An 18305-nucleotide genomic window follows, 5' to 3' on the forward strand; every position below is an offset into this window, starting at 1 on the left:
TTTAACCTAGAACAGCACATCTTTCAGCCCAGCTGAAATCCTGGTTTTGTTTTTCATTTTCTGGGATATTTTTGAATGGAATTCATTATATTGCGCCTGTTTCTTTGTACTATAAAGCGGTGGGTAGTATTTGCTAAATAGTTTCAATAATATAGTAATAATAATAATAATAGTACATTTTATATATATATATATATATATATATATATATATATATATAAATCTACTTTTTTACTGATTTACTAATTATACCTATGTGGTTGATTTCATTCTGTTTTTTTTTCCAGCAACTGGACCGCTTTGCTGCTGCTCACACCTCTTACTTTTGAGGTTTAGCATTTTATTTTATATCAAAAATATCCCAAAAAGAGAGGAATAGCACCAAACAAACTAAATACATGCTGGATGTACTAAGACATTTTGCAGTTCCATGTACTATAAGGCTTTCTTTTGTTTTTCTCTGATCCTGCTCAAGTTGTTTTCCGCTGAACTGCTTTTAATTCTACTGGAGTCATTGATGTAACTACACTTTTACACATAAAATGGCTTTAGGCTGCTAAATCTCCTACACTTTCATAGCTTTCAGCTTCCACGTGTCTGTTTTTCCGAAGCTGCTTGGCCACAGATTTGGGCAGCATCTGGTGGAGGAGATCCTCAGCAAGGCGCCTTTGAGTCTTCAGGTCTTCTGTCCTTTCCTTCAGGCTCTGAGCATAATCCTGGATCCACTCTGTCATTTCCTTAAAGGAAAGCAGCACAATGGGGTAGATGAGACATGCGATGGTTAGCAGACATATTTTTAGGCTCACGCTGGAGGAGATATCTCTGGATTTCATCTTCAGTGCCAATGTGGTCTTGGAAAGAAAGCAGTTCTGGATGTTTCCCAAAGCAAGAACGAACACAGAGGCTCCTTCCAAAGAGGAACCAGGGCTGTAGAGGGAAAAGAGTGGGTGAAAGTCTTTTAGTTGAGTCAAGTGGAGCTCCAGACCGAGGTTCTCCATCCAACAGTTCTGGAAGCTCTCAGACATGTTTTGGAGGATGATCAGAAGGGTCATTGTTTGTGACCATTTATACTGGAAGTCTGCCCCTCCTTCACCCAATATCCACTGATAATTCAGTTCCTGGAGCGTAATGAGAAGTTTCAGAGTGAGCAGGTCTGCCCAGTCTGAACTGTACTTCAGGAGACCAATATCTACATCTCCAATGCCGGAGGAGTATAAGATTTTTTCAATCGCAAGTGTGACAAAAGTGGTTGCATTTATACCAGTTGGCTCATCACTCCATGACTCATTAACAAACTCCAAAAAGTCAGACCGAAGATGTTTGCAAAACTCAGTGAGATCTGCACCACAAGGCTGTCCAAGGCCATCTGTTTCTACACCTGTACAATGGTGACTGACCACCGACAGTACACTGAATGAAAAACTTGGCAATATCTCTTGCCCACTATTTCTGCTCTCTCTTGATGAGCATGCGTTTCTCATCATTTGGAGTTCAGTAATGATTTGGAGCGTGGCATTAGTCCTACAGGAGGTCAGTTCACCGAGGCAGTTCTCTGTGTGCTGCCACTGAGCCAAGCTGGAGCTGAAGTCCATGGCCATGGCGGAAAACAGGGCAAGGAAGGAGACGACGCAGGCTACCAGGATCCTGCGAACTGTGCGACTGCGACTGCCGCAAGCAGGGAGAGAGAGGCTGTGAAAGGAGGTAAAAATATATGCATATGTATTAGATGGGCACTGATTACTGGACAATATTATTGCAATGTTAAACAAACACTCTGCAGTAAGAACAAATGAGTTTAAGCTTGAAATATTTTACAATTCTATAAAGTTCATCATGATAGGTTCAACTTAACAGGAAAGCCCTGAAAATGAACATGTAAGCTAAAAACCAGTCAACAGATTTGAATGTGCTTGTAGGACATTAGTTGAACCAATTACTGTCTTGTCATAAAATTAAAATAAAGCCTCTTACCTGCAAATATCACATTCTCCCTCCGTATCTTCCTGGTCGTTTGCTAAGAGCTTCTTTCCTTTGTGTCTTCTGCTCTGGATTTTAGTTAAGGTGCCTTTCAAAGAGGTCGATGACAGGGTCCCAGAAGCTAAGCAGTCCTTTTTCATGTACTCCACTGATGACATGAGCTTCCTCTCGTATATGTTACACGAAATGAATTCAGGTGGCTAACCAGAGTCCAAATTCAGCTTTAACAATTTAATAATCAACTGTTACTTTTAATATACCTTCTTTTTGTTACTCTACTCGTCCGAGCTTCTTCCTCTCCTTTTGCTGGGCGTAAAAGAATTCAAAATGTGACGTCGTCTCATTACACACTGAGGGGCTTTTAATATACAATGAGGGCTGCTTAATGAGACGCCATGTTGTGCATCTTTTTTTTTAACCAGGCTTCAGGTCGGTTTTAAACTGGCACATAATACAGGGCATTCGTTTCAAATCTTTGTGAAGTGTTTAGTTTTATTCGTTCGTAGCCTTTGAGTGAGTTTGAACACATTTCATCTCAAATTCATCTGACTTCAGCAGCTCTTCAGTTACTTTGTGTTACTTCGTATTCACGGTGTTCGTATTTCCTGGCGTATGAACGATTCATGTAGGAAAGCAACGTAGGAGAAAAGGGTAGGGAAATACCTACGTGACACAATAACGAGCACATTGGGGATAAACTATTCAAACAAGTCCAACAAATCCAAAAAAGTTCAGTTCAAATTAGAAAAATGGATCCCAAATGGTACTTTGGTCTATTTGCGTGTGTTTATTGTATATAAAATATTTTTTATTGTGTTATTATATTGCTATCTGATCTGTTTTAAGTAACTCTTATCCTTTGAACAGAGAGCATCTAAGGGGCCGTGGTTAAAAAAATGACAAATTTGTTTTACATTCCCTCGCAAATGTTTTTCGTTTCCTCGCAGTGATTTTGCGTTCCCTCGCAAATGCATTCGATTTTTCAAGGGAACACAAAACTTTTGGGAGGGAATATGAAGCAACAGTAAGGGAAGGCAAAGTGTTTGGGAGGAAATGCAAAAATTTAGCAAGAGAATTGCAGAACTATTGCAAGGGAAAGCAAAAATATCACAAGGGAACGCGAGGTCATTGCAAAGATTTTTTTCACAATGATAGTTTTTAAAGTAACGTTGTGTTCCCTCGCAATAATTGCGTTCCCGTTGATAGGGAAATGCAAAAATTTTGCAAGCAAACGCAAAACTATTGCAAATGTGGTTGCATAGTTTATTTTTCCACAATGCCACTTTATGGGCTCAGCAGTAAAAATAGAAAAAAGGTGAAGAACACATACACTTCCATAAATGTTGGGTCTTGTGGCTTCTAAGTTAAATGGAAATTTCCAGAAATCTGACTAATTCTGCTACTGACCACAATTAAAGGGGAACTCAACCGAGTTATAGAAATAGTCATACATATGTGGCCTGTTGTCTAAGACATTGAGACATATTAATATATAAGTATTAACCATTAACCAAATCCAAATTAAATAATTATACAGAAAAGAAAGAAAATTTGTTAGAATTCCCCTTTAATTATACCCCATTAGGAGCACTTAGGGCTGATTACAAAAGTTCATTTGTCAAAGTCTGGTAGGAGACAAAAAAGAGACATCCTGTATTACGGCTGTTGTATTCCCCTTTATTCACAGTGTTTGCTTCAAAAACAGGATTTTCATGAATGTTACAAAATATCAATATAGCTAGTTAATATAGTTAATATTCCCCATAAATTATCCACATAAAATTCAGTGTTTTAAATACAGATTTACTAAAAACAATTTAATAAAGCTATTTTTTTTAAATACAAGCACATATTAAGGCAATGATATCATGGAACTAACAATGCAGTCATTTAGCCACAATAGAATCATCCACCCTTCACAAGCACCCAGGACTCCCCACAATCTTCCCCCAAAACTTCAGGCTGTCCCCTTTTTACATCTGACTACACAAGAAGAATTAATATAACTACAGTTACATCACCACAACAAGTTCAATCCCACAAACACACAGTTCCTCACATGAAAAATAGCAAACTACTCTCTTATCTTGGTGGAGCACTAAACATAGTGTAGTTTGAGTGTGTGTATATATGTTTTATATATATATATATATATATATATATATATATATATGTAGTGTATATGTGTGTGTGTGTGTGTGTGTGTGTGCAATATGAATGATGAATGATTGTTGCCTACTGTGATAGCTCATTTATATTACAAGCAAAAGATAGCATGTTACTGTCATTTAACTTCATGATGTTTACTTCATACAAAAGATATTTTAGTGCTCTAGAATTGCTCCACAATGGCATCAATGAGTTGTGCCAGAATAATTTGTTCCTAGACCACCATGTTTTTTCTAAAGGGTATGAAAAGTTATGACTACATAAACTTTTTATAAGCTTAATACAAAAGATTTTGGTGCTCACATTTAAAAAAGCATGCTTTGCACCTCTTCATCGTCACACTTCTAATATCCAGCATCAGACTAACATCAACATGGAAAACGTATTCATTACATGTGAAAAAAAGAGATTCTAGGAGATTTGATAAGCGTTGAATGTCTGAGTCATGTCATTATAAAAACAAAATATACTGAGATATGTAAATCATATGATTTTCACACTTCAGCAACCGTTCATTTTGCTGGAACACATAGTTATAAATGAAAAAAAGAGAAAAATCCTAGTAGTTAATAATCAAAAGCTTGGTTTCACTCATCACTGGCCGCATAGCTGCCTTCGCTAATGTTTCAAAGTTGAGTCCATTGTGAGTCTCCATTAGTGTGGGGGTCACTGACAAAAACTTCTGCTCACAGCATTTGAAAATTCCTTCTCTTTTAGTCATGCTGCTCTTTCCATCATCAATTATTTAGACTTTAATCACATGAAGCAATCCATTCTAAATTTGGTTTCATTACAGCCTGACAAAGACATTTCTGTAATTAAATCTAAAGCTGCGCCCAAAACCACATGCTACTATACCACACAAACTACACTAATGAATGGGCTTCTATTGGTGGTGCACTATTTTTGACCTAGGCCTACTATTCAGAATGGTAGTATGTGGTTTTGGCTGCAGCCAAAATCTCTAGTAGAACTGATTGAGAACATCACCACCTAGTGGAATTTCTTAAAAGTACATCCTGTTTGCCATCGTTTCGGCACCCCTGGTCAAATGACAGCTTTTGCTAAAATTAACACATCCTCTACAGAGAACACACGTCTGCACAATTTAATGCACAAGTACTGTTTATTTAACATTTTGGAAAAAAATCAAATATAAAATGAGGCCTGTGCAAAAGGTATGGCACATTTTATGTGTTTATATTTTGTTGCAATATATTAAACTCAGCAAATAAATAGAAATTGTACTAAAATGTTAAGGAAAACATCACATCCTTCTCTTAAAAAAAAAAACAAAACGTCATTTGACAAGGGGTGTTCAAACTTTTCAATAACTGTTTTACAGCATGTACACATTAATGTTTCTTTTAAAACCCCTAAAATGCAAGGGTGCATATGTGCACCGACATTTCATATTTTCAAAACCGCATAACAGAAATTAGTTTTAAGGTAGTTACCAAATGATTTACATAAGTTTCATAACAGTAAGACTGTAATAACTGAATAGTTACCCCGCAGATTAAGAGATTATGGCCTTAAATGGATGCCATCAGACTCTACTTTTCAATTGAATTTAATTAAACTAAATTCATTTCACATAGACTGTGTTTCTCAGATTATGTCCTATAATTAGTCTTATCATAATCAGTCTTGGGCTCAAATGAATAAGTTGTGTTAGAGCAGGAAGATAAGAGCTGGGAAACACGGCACTCTTTAATATATGTGATGTAAAGTTGTGCTGAACGGTGATCATGGTGGCTGATATGAATTTTACCCGTTGTTCTTCTCACTCTCTGAAAGTCCTTCATCCTACAGTTCCGTTTCTTCATTTGTCTTCATTACCTGGAGATTCAGACATTTAACATCCAGATATCAAGGACAAACTGATTTAGATCTACTCTGATTCATTTGATGAGTCAGAGCGGAATTCCACCCAAATTTCAAAATGTCAGTATAAATCAAAAGTTGAGAGGTAAATAAAGTCATTCAGAGTGCTTTGATGTGAAATGGTTTACTGTAGAGAAACTTCTTTACAGTGCCAAGGGTCATGATGTCTACACCTGAAATATATCCATTTTTTACTATCCAAATCAAACCACTGAACCCATGCTTTTTGTATGTAACGTTGATAATAGTAAAATAGTGGAAATAAGTTTTCTATGGGGACTATTTTGCCTTACAACACCCACATGGATTTTTATACCAAAGCCTTCTATTAAAACTATAGAGAACAATGGGCCTCATTCACCAATAGTTCTTAAGAAGAAAGTTCTTCTTAAACACCACTTATGCAGTTTTCATGAAGATTCTGACTTTTACCAATGTTTTCTTATTTGGATTTTGTTCTTAGGTAAGAACAGAGTCTACACACACTCAAGAATACAAAAGGTGCAAACAATTCTGCGTTTTAACATGTCATGAATCTGAGATAGACTTTTTCTTAAGACCTTTCTCAAGAACTAATTTAAGAAAAAGGTTAGGAAGATATTGGTGAATGAGCACGTTTGTAACCATTTGGAATAATAATTTTCTGTGAAGTTGCATTAGCTTGGTTCCTATCAACACCACTCACTGAGAACAACTGAGTTCGCAAGTTTTCCTAAAAAGGAGCATTTCACATCAAACCTATCTGAATGACTTTGCTGACATCTTAATGATTTTTTGAAAAATCAGTGGAATTTCCCTTTAAATTGTAGTTAAAAAGTAATAGTGTAGCCTGACCGATCAAATGTGTCTGTTTCACATGCATATCGCTATATTAAAATACAAAATTAAGTTTCTGTTTGTAATAGTAGTACAAATGCAATTAATGATCAACAGGGCTGGGTGATTGACAAAAACTGAGCTGATCATTATTTAACAAATTTACCATGTTTAATATCAAGAAACAGGTTCTATGATGGTAAGAAGATATAAAATGACCATTTTCAGCTGCACAGTAAACCACACTGCTCTGTATGTTTTAAGTAGTCAGTTATAAGCCTGTCTGTGGTGGGTTTGAGTCTATGTTTTAATCTAAGCCTACTACTCATTAGTGATTTAATAAGAGTTTTAAAACTATCTATAAAACAACATTTGTACTAATGTACTAATGTCTCTATCACTGCTATAATTCTGTATCATGATAACTTTTTCAAGCTACAGTGCTGTGCAAAATCAGAGACCACCCTTTCGTTTATTTCATTTCCAGTCAAAACGGATATTAAGTACAAGTTATTCATTTCTCAGTGTCTGAAAAAAAGCAGGGAACATATGTTTAACAGAAAATGACATAAAAGCCCCCAACACTAAGTATAATATCAAATTCATCAGTATTTAAGTTGTCCATTCTTTACTTTTGTAAACCCTACAGCCACTATAACACTTCCATTCTTCCAATCATAAAACCATTGAGTTACAGCTGCGTTCTCCCAACGAAAAGATGATTTTAAAGGAATCACTGACGTTATATTACCCTAACATTCACACAAGCAACTACTCAAACACACCTTAACTGTATTGAAAACCTCTTTCTCATGTGCATCTAAAACGCATAAAGGAAATATTTCTAAGGAGATTGGATATAAGGTTGTCCACTTGCATAAGGAAGGGGAAAGTCAAAGTAAAATAAGTGGAAAACCAGGAGCTTCCAAAACATGCAGATTAGAAAATGGGATCCCTAACTTCAATAAGACCTGGTAGACCATGATAACTGAGAGAAAGGAGAAAATCAAGCTTCACTTTTCAGATCTGAAAAACTCTGTAGGTGTTTCTGTCCATCCTTCCACTGTGAGAAGTAGAGACGAAACGGTTACCGGTTTCACGGTTAACCGCGGTAAAATTAATGACGGTTAGTAGTACCGTTTGAACTTTAAAGTATTGTAAAACCGCTTTTGATTACCGCAGTGTGAAAAACTCAGAGATTTGGAGAAATTTCAGCCTTCTAAGAAGACTAAGTCTGTCTTTTGGTCATATTTTGGGTTTTATAAGGATGCAGAAGGAAAGCTAATTGAAGATGAAAGAAAAGAAAGAAAATAACGGCGAAAGGGGGCAACACATCCAACCTTACGAGTCATCTTCGCGACCACCACCCGCTACTTTTTAGAGAATGCAAGGTTAAGTTTAACGGAGAAGAGAATAACTGTCTCAAATCACTCAATGTCCCCTACATAGCGCACTACTGTTCAAACAAACACGATCATCATTAACAAGCAGCTGAGTTTTAAATAGGGAATTGTAACCTGTTGTTAACGTTGATTATAGATGACTGAGTCGAACATTTCTTGTACTCTTTGGGTGAAGGATTTGCTATTTCATGATCTACAAAGTGCACTAGGGAAGATAGTGTGCTTTGAGCGAGTAAACGCTGTGTGCTGATGTTAGGAAAAGCCGAGTTTCAGAGATTAAACTTTAGGAGTGTTTCTGCCGCAGCTCAGATGCGCGTTAATTTAAAGTTATGTTTTAGTTTTAAAATGCTTTTAGAGAAGCAGCTCCACAGGTGAAGACACACTGTGTGAGTTCTACACTGTCTGCAGCTCACAGCACGGTCACGCAATTCCTCTGTGATTTTGGCTGTTTTTCCTGGTGCACTGTATTGATTAGGGGTACAGCGCCACAACAATGCTGCAACTGCAGTTAGGAAAGAAATCCCCCGAGTGCAACACTTCTTAGAAGTAGTCATTTTCCATTAAGACCCACCTCAGAGTTGGTCGAGATTTAATTCTCTATGCAGGGAAATTCCTAGTTACTGTACTTAATAATAATAATAATAATAATAATAACAGCAATAATAATACATTTGCTATTCTTTTGTTTACAGAGTATTACAAGTATTGTAAGTAATACAAAAGTAATACTAAAAATGTATTGACCTTATTTTTTAATGTTAATGCAAACAAAAAAGTGCATATTGCTGCCAGTTCTATTCGTGTTAATATAAAAGTTGGTGAAACGAGTTTCAGTTTGTGTATCAGTGTTTATTTTTTTATTTATTTTACTTTTCAACACATTTGAACAATATCGCAATAATACCGATAATTGTGACAATTTTGGTCATGATAATCGTGATATGAAATTTTAATATCGTTTCATCTCTAGTGAGAAGACAACTGAACACTATGGGTCTGAAAGGATGCATAACTGTCAAGAAGCTGCTAACAAGAAAAGAAAATTTGCATTAGAACACCAAAACTAGACAGCTGATAGGTCTAAATTTATAATTAAGATGAAATTTATGGATTAAGATGAAGCACAAAGTGCAGCCAACTTTTAAGACTGAATTTTGGAGGTGTAGAATAATAAAAAGTATTTAAAAAATCTAAAAGCAAGTCTCTTGAAAGGAATAGAAGCTGTAATAAAGACAGAAATGTGGACACACTAAACAGTGAGAAAAATTGATAGATATAATTGTTGAGGCTTTGTAATTTTGGTTAAATGTTAAATGTTTTTTTGACACTTAAAATTGTACCTAATGGCCGTTTTGACTGGAAAAGAAATAAATGAACAGTGGTCTCTTGACTTTGCACAGTACTGTAGATCACCCAAACCTACCACATTTATTGCCACAATGTGGTCAAATCAGTGTGTATTCCATGTTAAAACTCTGTCTCGGTTAAGACATCAATGAAGAACACTGTCACCATTGATTTGTTAATTTAATCGTAGTGAGTCAATATAAAAACACAACAAATCAAGACTCAAGAAATGCAACACCACAAAGAAGTCTGCACCCGAGAATTTCAAAGCTAACAGAGAAGGCAAAATCAAGCAAACAAACAAAAGCACTTTCTCCCTGAATTTTTCACCCAATGTACACCAGAATTGTCACTCATGTTGCAACCAATACAGTTCTTTCACATTTACGAACAACATGTTGGACGATTTCTTTTTTCAATAGTTCATACCACCTATGAATAATGGAATTCTTGGCTTGGTTTTATGGAGTGTATCTAAAGATGTAAGGAGGCTTACATATATTCCATTATGCACTTGTTTACATAGTTCTTATGAAGAAATATAAAAACTAGAGATGGCACCGATCTGATACCAGGTATCCATATCGGGCCGATATCAGCAGAAAATGATGGGTCTGATATTAGAGGGAAAAAAGAATGAATCTGATTCATTCTTGTAACAAATCTAGCCTAAAACAGCATACAGTCATATTATGGGATGTGCTGTTAGCTGTGTATTTCTTTCTCTGGGGTCGTCATAGTTTGAGCAGTTTGATAATGAAATAGCTGCCAATCTAAAGTGAAGTGCTTCAGTTTAAAATAGCTTAAAGCTTAGGCGTTTTTACAGAAAAATGATCAACCAATACTCAAGGATTCAATATTGATATCGGTGTCAGAAAGGAAAAGTGGTATCGTGCCATCTCTAATGAAAAATTATGTACTTTGGTTGACAAATCAGACATGACAGTCATTTATAAATGTAGATGTGGTTAATGGGGCATCTGGTTGACACAGTCTATTGACCATTTAGCACTGTGCTAATCTTCTTTGCTTCTCTTTGCCCATATGTTCTTACAGATTACGATAAAACTGTTCCCTCCTTACTCTAACCACTTACTGTGCAAACCCCTGTTTACTTTACTGCCCCCTTGATGCCTTTTGGCATCAGCAATGTAGCATAATGTTTTCATATGTCTTTGTATAATACTTTGTGTAGTGCTCAGAATGTGTTACCTCATTTCCTACCCTTAGATATATGCATGAAATTAAACTGAGGTGGTAAAAACAATTGTCTAAAAAGAAAGGAACATGTAAACAAAAACAAACAGACAAACAAACCAAAAAACACTGGAGAAAGGTGGATAGCACAAAAGAACCCCCGCACCAACTTGGAAGAAGAAAGGCTTGAAGGCACCAGTGAAGAGTTTTATGCACAAATTTCTCATTGAATAAAAAAAGCAAATCCTCGTCCACTACTTCATCAAGAGACTAATTCACATCACGCTGTTCTTCAAACTGTAAAATGTGTCGTCTACATGAAAAAAGAAAGAACAAGTCTTTGTTTCAGTTTGAGATAAATTACATTCAAGAAATCTGTGCGATAAAATTAATTTGCAACTTGTTATTCTGCAAACTGAAAGTCAGCTTTTGTATAAAAAAATAAATATTTGTTACCTTATGACTCACAAAATTTCTAATCGTATCAACGAGAATAGGAAAGAAAAAAAACTTGAGCAAGATCGTTGAGTACTTCATACAGCAGTGCCAACCACAATTACACTGGTGCTTTCATTAAGCGAGAAGTTCAAGTCAGAAACATCCAGACTGATGATTGTAGAGGATTCGGTAGAAGCAAAAAATCTTCAACATGCCTTAGCTCTGCAATTACTGTAGGTTGTAAGTTTGAGGGGTTACCAAAACCATCATCACCACTTTGATGTTTCCAGAACTATCTCTGGAAGCAGAATTTGACAGTTTGCGACTAAATTAGAGCAAGAAGGAGAGAGGTGGGGGGGAAGAGTTTCACCAACAAAGATTACCACCCGAGAGCAGATTTTTGCTGTTTCCTTCATGGGTCTATACCTTACTCCTGAAGAGCGGCTTGGCGCCTGGCCCACAGTACTCATTGTAGATGAGTTTAAAGAGGAAGAGGTGGAAGAGGGTGATGAGGGAGGCCACACTGAACCAGAAGAGAAAAGGCAGCCCCGGGTACTGTTTGGCCATGTGGTCCTCATGTGCCAGGATGGCCTTCACGTGCAGTGTATGCCTGAGGTCCTGCAGGTGCGTCAGGTCCGTGGAAATGTACAGCAAAGGCGTAATGGGTTGGGTCACCATCACTGGGAACGTGTGGCCTTGTACCTCGGATGTTAATTCCACAGGCTCGTTCATGCACCCAGCCTCGCAGGCGTACAGCTTGACCGGCTTTTCCTGGGGTTTGACGGACACATGCAGGAAAGGTTTGCCCTCTGTGTCCAGCAGAACAGCCAGGTTGATCAGGTCTTTGTTATAGTGGATGCCACGCAGTGAATAGCTGTTGTGCAGGACATCTGGGTCAGCCTGGAATTGCAGGTGGTTCTCTGTGAATTGCAGGCCGCCAAAGCTGAGCACTGTGCCCTGCATCAGGCCATGTGCACCGGCCGCCACTAGCACTTTGCAGCCTCGCTTCTGGAGGGTCAGGGTCCAGAGATTGACCAGCTGCAGGATCTGAGCCACGCTGCTCACCCGCCCTGGCCAAAGGTTCTCAGCGTGCATGGTTGCGTGGCCGCTGAAGCAGTGGTCAGCATAGTTCAGGCTAGACTCTAGCCTATCATGCTCCTCTGCAGTGATACCACTGTCCAGCAGGGGCGCCATGGAGGCAGAGAGGATGTAGTACAGGGTAGTGTTGACCGTTTGGCTAGATGGAGTGTGGGCGTCTGTTATTTTTCTAATCTCCACACCTAAAAGACAAGATAAATTAGACAGTGCAACAAATATTTGATAAAAATTCATTATTTTAGTTTGTATTTGCACAGATAAAAACAGCCATCTTGAAACCTGAATTTTGTTAGTATTTTGTAATTTTTTATTTTTTAAAGATGACAGCATATCAGACAGTGTCAGAAACCACATAAGCAAGACTATTAAAAAGTGCTTAACAACTTGACACAGTTTTGGCAATTAGAGGGATATAAACTTTGGTTACTTATCAGCTACATTAGCCTCGTAGCTCTAGTACAAAACTAACAAAACTACTAAACTAAAGCAAACTTTGGACACCAAACATGTCTTGGCTGATCAACTACATTTGGGGTAAGGGGAAAACTTGGTAAATTTGATTTCTTACCAAACTATCACTTTAAGTAAATGCCTGACAGCAGACATATATCACTATTTCCAGACAGTTTTAATAAAATGAATGACATTTCCCCCTCAAGCTAAAAACTGTCATTTGACAGATGCAAAACAACAGCCTTAAAACTGGTCAGACTTAAAGGAGTTGACTTGCCAGATATGAAAAGATCCATCCACGCCTGCTGGTGCTCCTGCACTAGATCTTCCACGTTGGCCCGTAGCACATCCACCATCTCTCGCTTGACAGCTTCTCGAAGCTTGCTAAAGGTCTCGTCAACCTTGGAGGGTTCAATGGGCTCTGAGGTGTAAATCACATTCACTATATTTTCAGCGTGGTCAGACTTTGCGGGAACTTGGAACAGCGCGCTCAGCCTTTTTGAGGCCACGGCCACCAACACTATGTCCTTCCTCTCTGTGAGAACCTTCCCAGTGGACAGCATGAATTCTTTGTCATCCATCTTCTCTGCAACACTCCTAAAATTGGGTGAGTCCATAGACACCTCAACTGAAACTGCTTTGTCTGTGGGGTTGCTTATGTGCACCCTCTGAAGGTAGACGTTAGGTCTGCTACGGTGGGCTATGTATTCTTCCCGAATGACGACACAGTCCCGAGAACTCCCCAAAAGGACGCACCTGGTGGACAGCACTGAGCCCTTCCGGTACCACAGCATTTTTGCCTGTGCCTCAGAGCGCTTCCCAGGTATCTGCCATCTCACTATAGGCGAAAACTCTGTCTGGTGCACAGGTGCCGAGCCTGGCTGCAAGGACGAGGTTACCCAGAGTTTATTCGAATCCACGTCGACCAGGAAATGTCCGTTACCCGTCACAAATGGCACAGACTCTTTCATCTGGGGCGTGTGAACAATGCCCTCCCCACGGTCAACCAGTGCTGTCCATCTGTTGACATCAGACTGAAGACAGAGTCCAGCAGCTCCTCCAGTTTCTCTAGAGAAGCTCAGTAGCCTCAGGATCCCATCTGAGCTCAGGTACCAATAAAAAATGAGAAAAACAAGCAAGCCAACCAACATGCGACGGGCCCAGCTGCTTGAGAGCAGACCAGGGAGCCCCTTTAACCTCTGTTGAAGCCACATAGTGTCTAAATGTTTGCAAGCAAAATTATCCCTGCTTTCAAGCACTAAAATAGATAAAGTAGTGAAAACTCAACGGGTCCTCAAATGATTTCCTGACATCTGACACACATAACTTACACGGGAGTGGCGTGACGGGTTTGAGCAGCAGTCTGAGTGATCGCTGTTATTTCAACCCCTGAATGAATAATGTGAATGAATCCAAAGGAGAGCAAAAGATGACAGAGCCGTGACATTTCTCCTTGTGACTGCGATTCTGAATCACTCGTCTAGACGAGTCGAGAGCCGAGTTAGTTTTAACAACTAAGCTAAGTGAGTTAACCTGTCATATTTTTCAAGGAACTATGTCCTTCCTTGATGTGCTTTTGCATGCGCTGCATCAAAAACGGAACCGAGACACTTTAATGTGATAATAATACAACACTATAGCATTTATCATGGAAACAGTAGCTCGTTTCTCGCTCCTGTAACTTTACTAGCTGGCTAGCGAGCTCGGCGGTCAGCTGACTGAAATGCCCATGACTTGGGCAGTTAGCTAGCTAGCAAGCTAACGAAGTCTGTCAACGACGTTGTGCACGAAATATCATTTTACGACTTCAGCCGAATGCTCTTCAGGCATTATCCGAGTTGTTCCTGGTGTAAATCCACGAATTCTCCATTTCAGACGCTGGCCAGTCAGTTAGCAACACAGCTTGACGTTTCTGGTTTGTACATATTATCCCAAATCAGGTTGGTTGGTAGGCGGAAGTGTCGTAGTTGCCAACGGTTGACGTTGAGGAGCGCGCTCAGACCGCTGGTCTCAGATCAGTCTTCTCCCTCTCTTCCTGATCTTCAATGCGTTTAATCTGAGCGCGCGCTGATCCGCGGTCAGCGCCTCTGTCCGCGCTATAAACCACTCATTTCACGACACTTAAAATCGCTCGAAACCTTCCTTCGTCGTGTTTTTTGTTTGTTTTTTATATATTTATCTTCCTCCTCAGTCCCGAAACTGGGCACTTTATAAACAAACAATGTTTTGCTGTAAAACATGTTCTGACCGAATAACATGCATGCTTTTTCACTGGTAACCATAATATTCAGTGTCCTGTATCGGGGATGTGTGTATTTAAGTGCTTTGAAACGTCAGAGTTTTGAAAAATGATCACATTTATTTTTATCACTAACTTAACAAAACAAACGCTGAACATGTTTTTGTTTACTTTACAGTTGCATTAAAACTTTTCTGAACTCTTGGAACTTCCTGGACTTCTGCATGCATTACTGCTAAAATATTCCATTTCAAAACAGTCATTTTAATAATACATTATATAATCAGAATAATAAACAAAGAGCTTTTCAACACAAAACATTTACACATATTTACATCACTATACCTGCAATGAAGAAATAGTTTAAACAATTGAGGTCAGTGACCAAATAAAGTCAAAAAAGATTAAATAAGCTGTATTACATATAGTGTTCTCCACAAATATTGGCACGCTGGTAAAAATGAGCAAATAAACAGGCTGTAAAAATCTTTATTGCTTATCCTCTGATGATTTTTCATTCAAAATATTAACAAGAATCTAACCTTAATTTGAAGTACAATGATTGAAAAACCAAAAATATTTATCAGGAAATAAATATTTTTCTCAAATCTGTGTGTGTGACATAATTGTTGCCATCCCTTCATTTAATACTTTGTGCAGCCTCCCTTTTCAAAGAAACCGAGTTTTCTCCTATAATATTTAATAATGAGACTAGAGAACACATGGCAAAGAATTGGAGACCATACCTCCATACAGAACCTCTCCAGATCCTTCAGATTTAGAGGTCCACACTGTGGACTCTCCTCTTCAGCTCATCCCACAGGTCTTCTATGGGGTTTAGGTGAGGGGTCTGGGGTGGCCATGGCCATGGCAAAACCTTAATTCAGTTGTCAGTGAACCATTTTTTGTGTTGATTTTAAGGCATGGATCATTGTCCTGCTGGAGGATCCAAACTGTGGCCCAGTTTAAGCTTCCTGGTTGAATTTTATTTCTTCTGGTACTTGATGGAGTCTGTGGTACCACATATCCAAATAAATTGTGTTTAATTTGGTCTTGGAGGCGGTGGGTGTCTATCTCGCCAGCTGCCATATTTGTTTTTGTTTATGACAAGATACAAAAAGAAAACATTTTATTAAATAATCCACCAATACTAATACTGTGTTCTGATGAAACACATAAAAGTGAGTGTGGAGACATGCCTGCTTCTATAGGCTAGAAAACCTGGGAAAAAATGTGCAGTATATTGGAAGTTCGGAATAAGGAGGTTAAATATTGATTTTTTGTTACATTTGCAGACGTAACAACATATGCACAACACTACAATGAAAGTCATAGTGTAAATACAAAAATGTGTATACCAGGTGGTCAAAAATCACAATAAAAAATGATAATATATAACAGAAAAAAGGAAAAAAGTATGTTAATTCTTAAGTAATAATCAAAATAAAACAAAGTAAACAAATATATTTAAAAATTATCATTATATATAATGAAAAATTTCATGCACTCATTGACAGTTTTTGTTGCTTTCTTATTCAGAAAAGAACTGTTTTTTTATAGGATTACATAATTATTACATTTTATAGAATATAGTTTTTAGTTTTTTAAGTTTCACTAAAAGAAAAGAGAAGATTTTTTTTTATTAGTAAACTGGCACTTATGTGTATATATGTATTATTAGTAGTAACATTTTTATATGTTAAGTATAAGAATATTTTATAATTATTGTTCCATTATTTATTAACCTGGGTTTAAAAACATTGCTTGTGCATGTACATAATTTTGAATGTCACTCTACTCTCTACACTCTACACCCAGCTAACACAGTAACTGTAAGGGGACAGCTTTCAACATCACATATGCAATTTTACATGAATAAACACAAGGGTGGAGAACCAGCTACTCTGATCTTATTAACACAGAGTGCTTACCCTGAACAGAAAAAAGAAAAAGGGAGAATAATTCAGAAGCAAAGTTCTGTCCCATACAGAACTTAATGCATGTAGTATGAGATATAATGAAAGTGATTTTCGTGTTTAGAAGTTATACATGGCAGTATACACATGGTCACTGCTCCCCATATCATTAATATAATTTAAATTCTTATGCATAGTTAATTCATTTTTTCCTAGTTTCATTACAAATGTTACTTCACCCATTCAGATCATATACCATCTCTTTCTAGGACAGGCAGTGAAACAGAACTAAATCATGAGTGGCATCTGAAAAGCATGGAGGTCCAGTGTGTCCATGTAGCACTAATTAAAAAGCTAAGGAATATATGAAGTGAGAAATTAATGGTAGATCTGTCCAAAGAAGCCACCCATTCAAGAGAGAATCACAGGATAGTCATATTTACAGCAAGTCACAGAGGAATGATTTAAAAAAATGCTAATTTATCTTCGCACAACATACAGCACATCTCTAAAGTGCAGCAATGCATGCAAACCCTCCTATGTTAATTGATGTAGCCAAGGGGTGCACAACTCTGATCCTGGAGGGCCAGCACAGTGGTATGCGCAAACACACCCACTAACCTTGCAATCAACAGATGAGTTGAATCCGCTGTGTTTGAGCAAGAAACTCACCAAACTTGCTCTAGGAGGGCCCATGATGTAGCTTTTTATACTGGGTGTGTGTTGCAAGCATTAGCACCTTGCAAAGTTTTAGCTTCATTTTATTTTAGATATCTACCACAATAGAAGCATGTTTAAGAGTCATTTTAGTGTGATATGATGATTGGTTGGCTCCACTTTTCTGGAAAGGCTTTGCACAAGATTTTGGAGTTCTTGTCATCAGGGCTCTACGCAAGCCCTGTGGTTCCTCCACACCAAACTCATCAAACCATATCTTAATGGAGTTTGTTTTGTGCAGTGGGGCACAGTCATGGTGGAACAGGGTCCTTCCCCAAACTGTTGCCACAAAGTAGCAAAGTAGTAAAATTGTCTAAAATCTCTTGTATCTCTAAAATCTATATGCTGTAGCACTAACATTACCCTTCACTGAAACTAAAAGCCAAGCCCAAACTCTGAAAAATACCCCTAGACCATTATCCTTCCTCCACCAAACTGTTGGCACTACAGATTACGGTAGGGAGCGTTCTTCTGGCATTCACCAAAACCCGATTCATCCATCAGACGGCCAGATAGCGAAATGTGGTTCATCACTCCAGAAAGCACGTTTCCATTACTGCAGAGTTGCTTTACACCACTCCCCAGAGGAAAGAAATATTCTGAATGAGATCTCCTTTTGATCCCAGGTTCTTCTCCTGGACACAGTTA

At 38.0% G+C, this 18305-nt stretch overlaps 1 protein-coding gene across 1 annotated transcript; it reads right to left on the minus strand.

The window, feature by feature from the left end:
• Positions 1 to 3631: 3631 nt before the first annotated feature.
• kiaa2013 (KIAA2013 ortholog) lies at positions 3632 to 14742 on the minus strand. Its single transcript, XM_036579023.1, has 3 exons — positions 13063 to 14742; positions 11661 to 12514; positions 3632 to 5988 (listed from the first exon to the last, which is right to left on the minus strand). Exons 1-3 carry the CDS (start codon positions 13997 to 13999, stop codon positions 5956 to 5958), a joined length of 1824 nt encoding a protein of 607 aa, XP_036434916.1. The 5' UTR covers positions 14000 to 14742; the 3' UTR covers positions 3632 to 5955.
• Positions 14743 to 18305: the final 3563 nt, after the last annotated feature.

This window comes from Colossoma macropomum, unplaced genomic scaffold, assembly GCF_904425465.1.
Source record: "Colossoma macropomum unplaced genomic scaffold, Colossoma_macropomum, whole genome shotgun sequence".
NCBI lineage: Eukaryota > Metazoa > Chordata > Actinopteri > Characiformes > Serrasalmidae > Colossoma > Colossoma macropomum.

Excerpts from the sequence above, each read along its gene's own strand:
- kiaa2013 (XM_036579023.1), bottom strand. The coding sequence starts at position 13,999 with ATGTGGCTTCAACAGAGGTTAAAGGGGCTCCCTGGTCTGCTCTCAAGC. Across the intron at positions 12,515-13,062 it reads GATGGATCTTTTCATATCTG|GTGTGGAGATTAGAAAAATA; the intron begins GCAAGTCAACTC and ends CTTGTCTTTTAG. Across the intron at positions 5,989-11,660 it reads AGCCGCTCTTCAGGAGTAAG|GTAATGAAGACAAATGAAGA; the intron begins GTATAGACCCAT and ends CTGAATCTCCAG.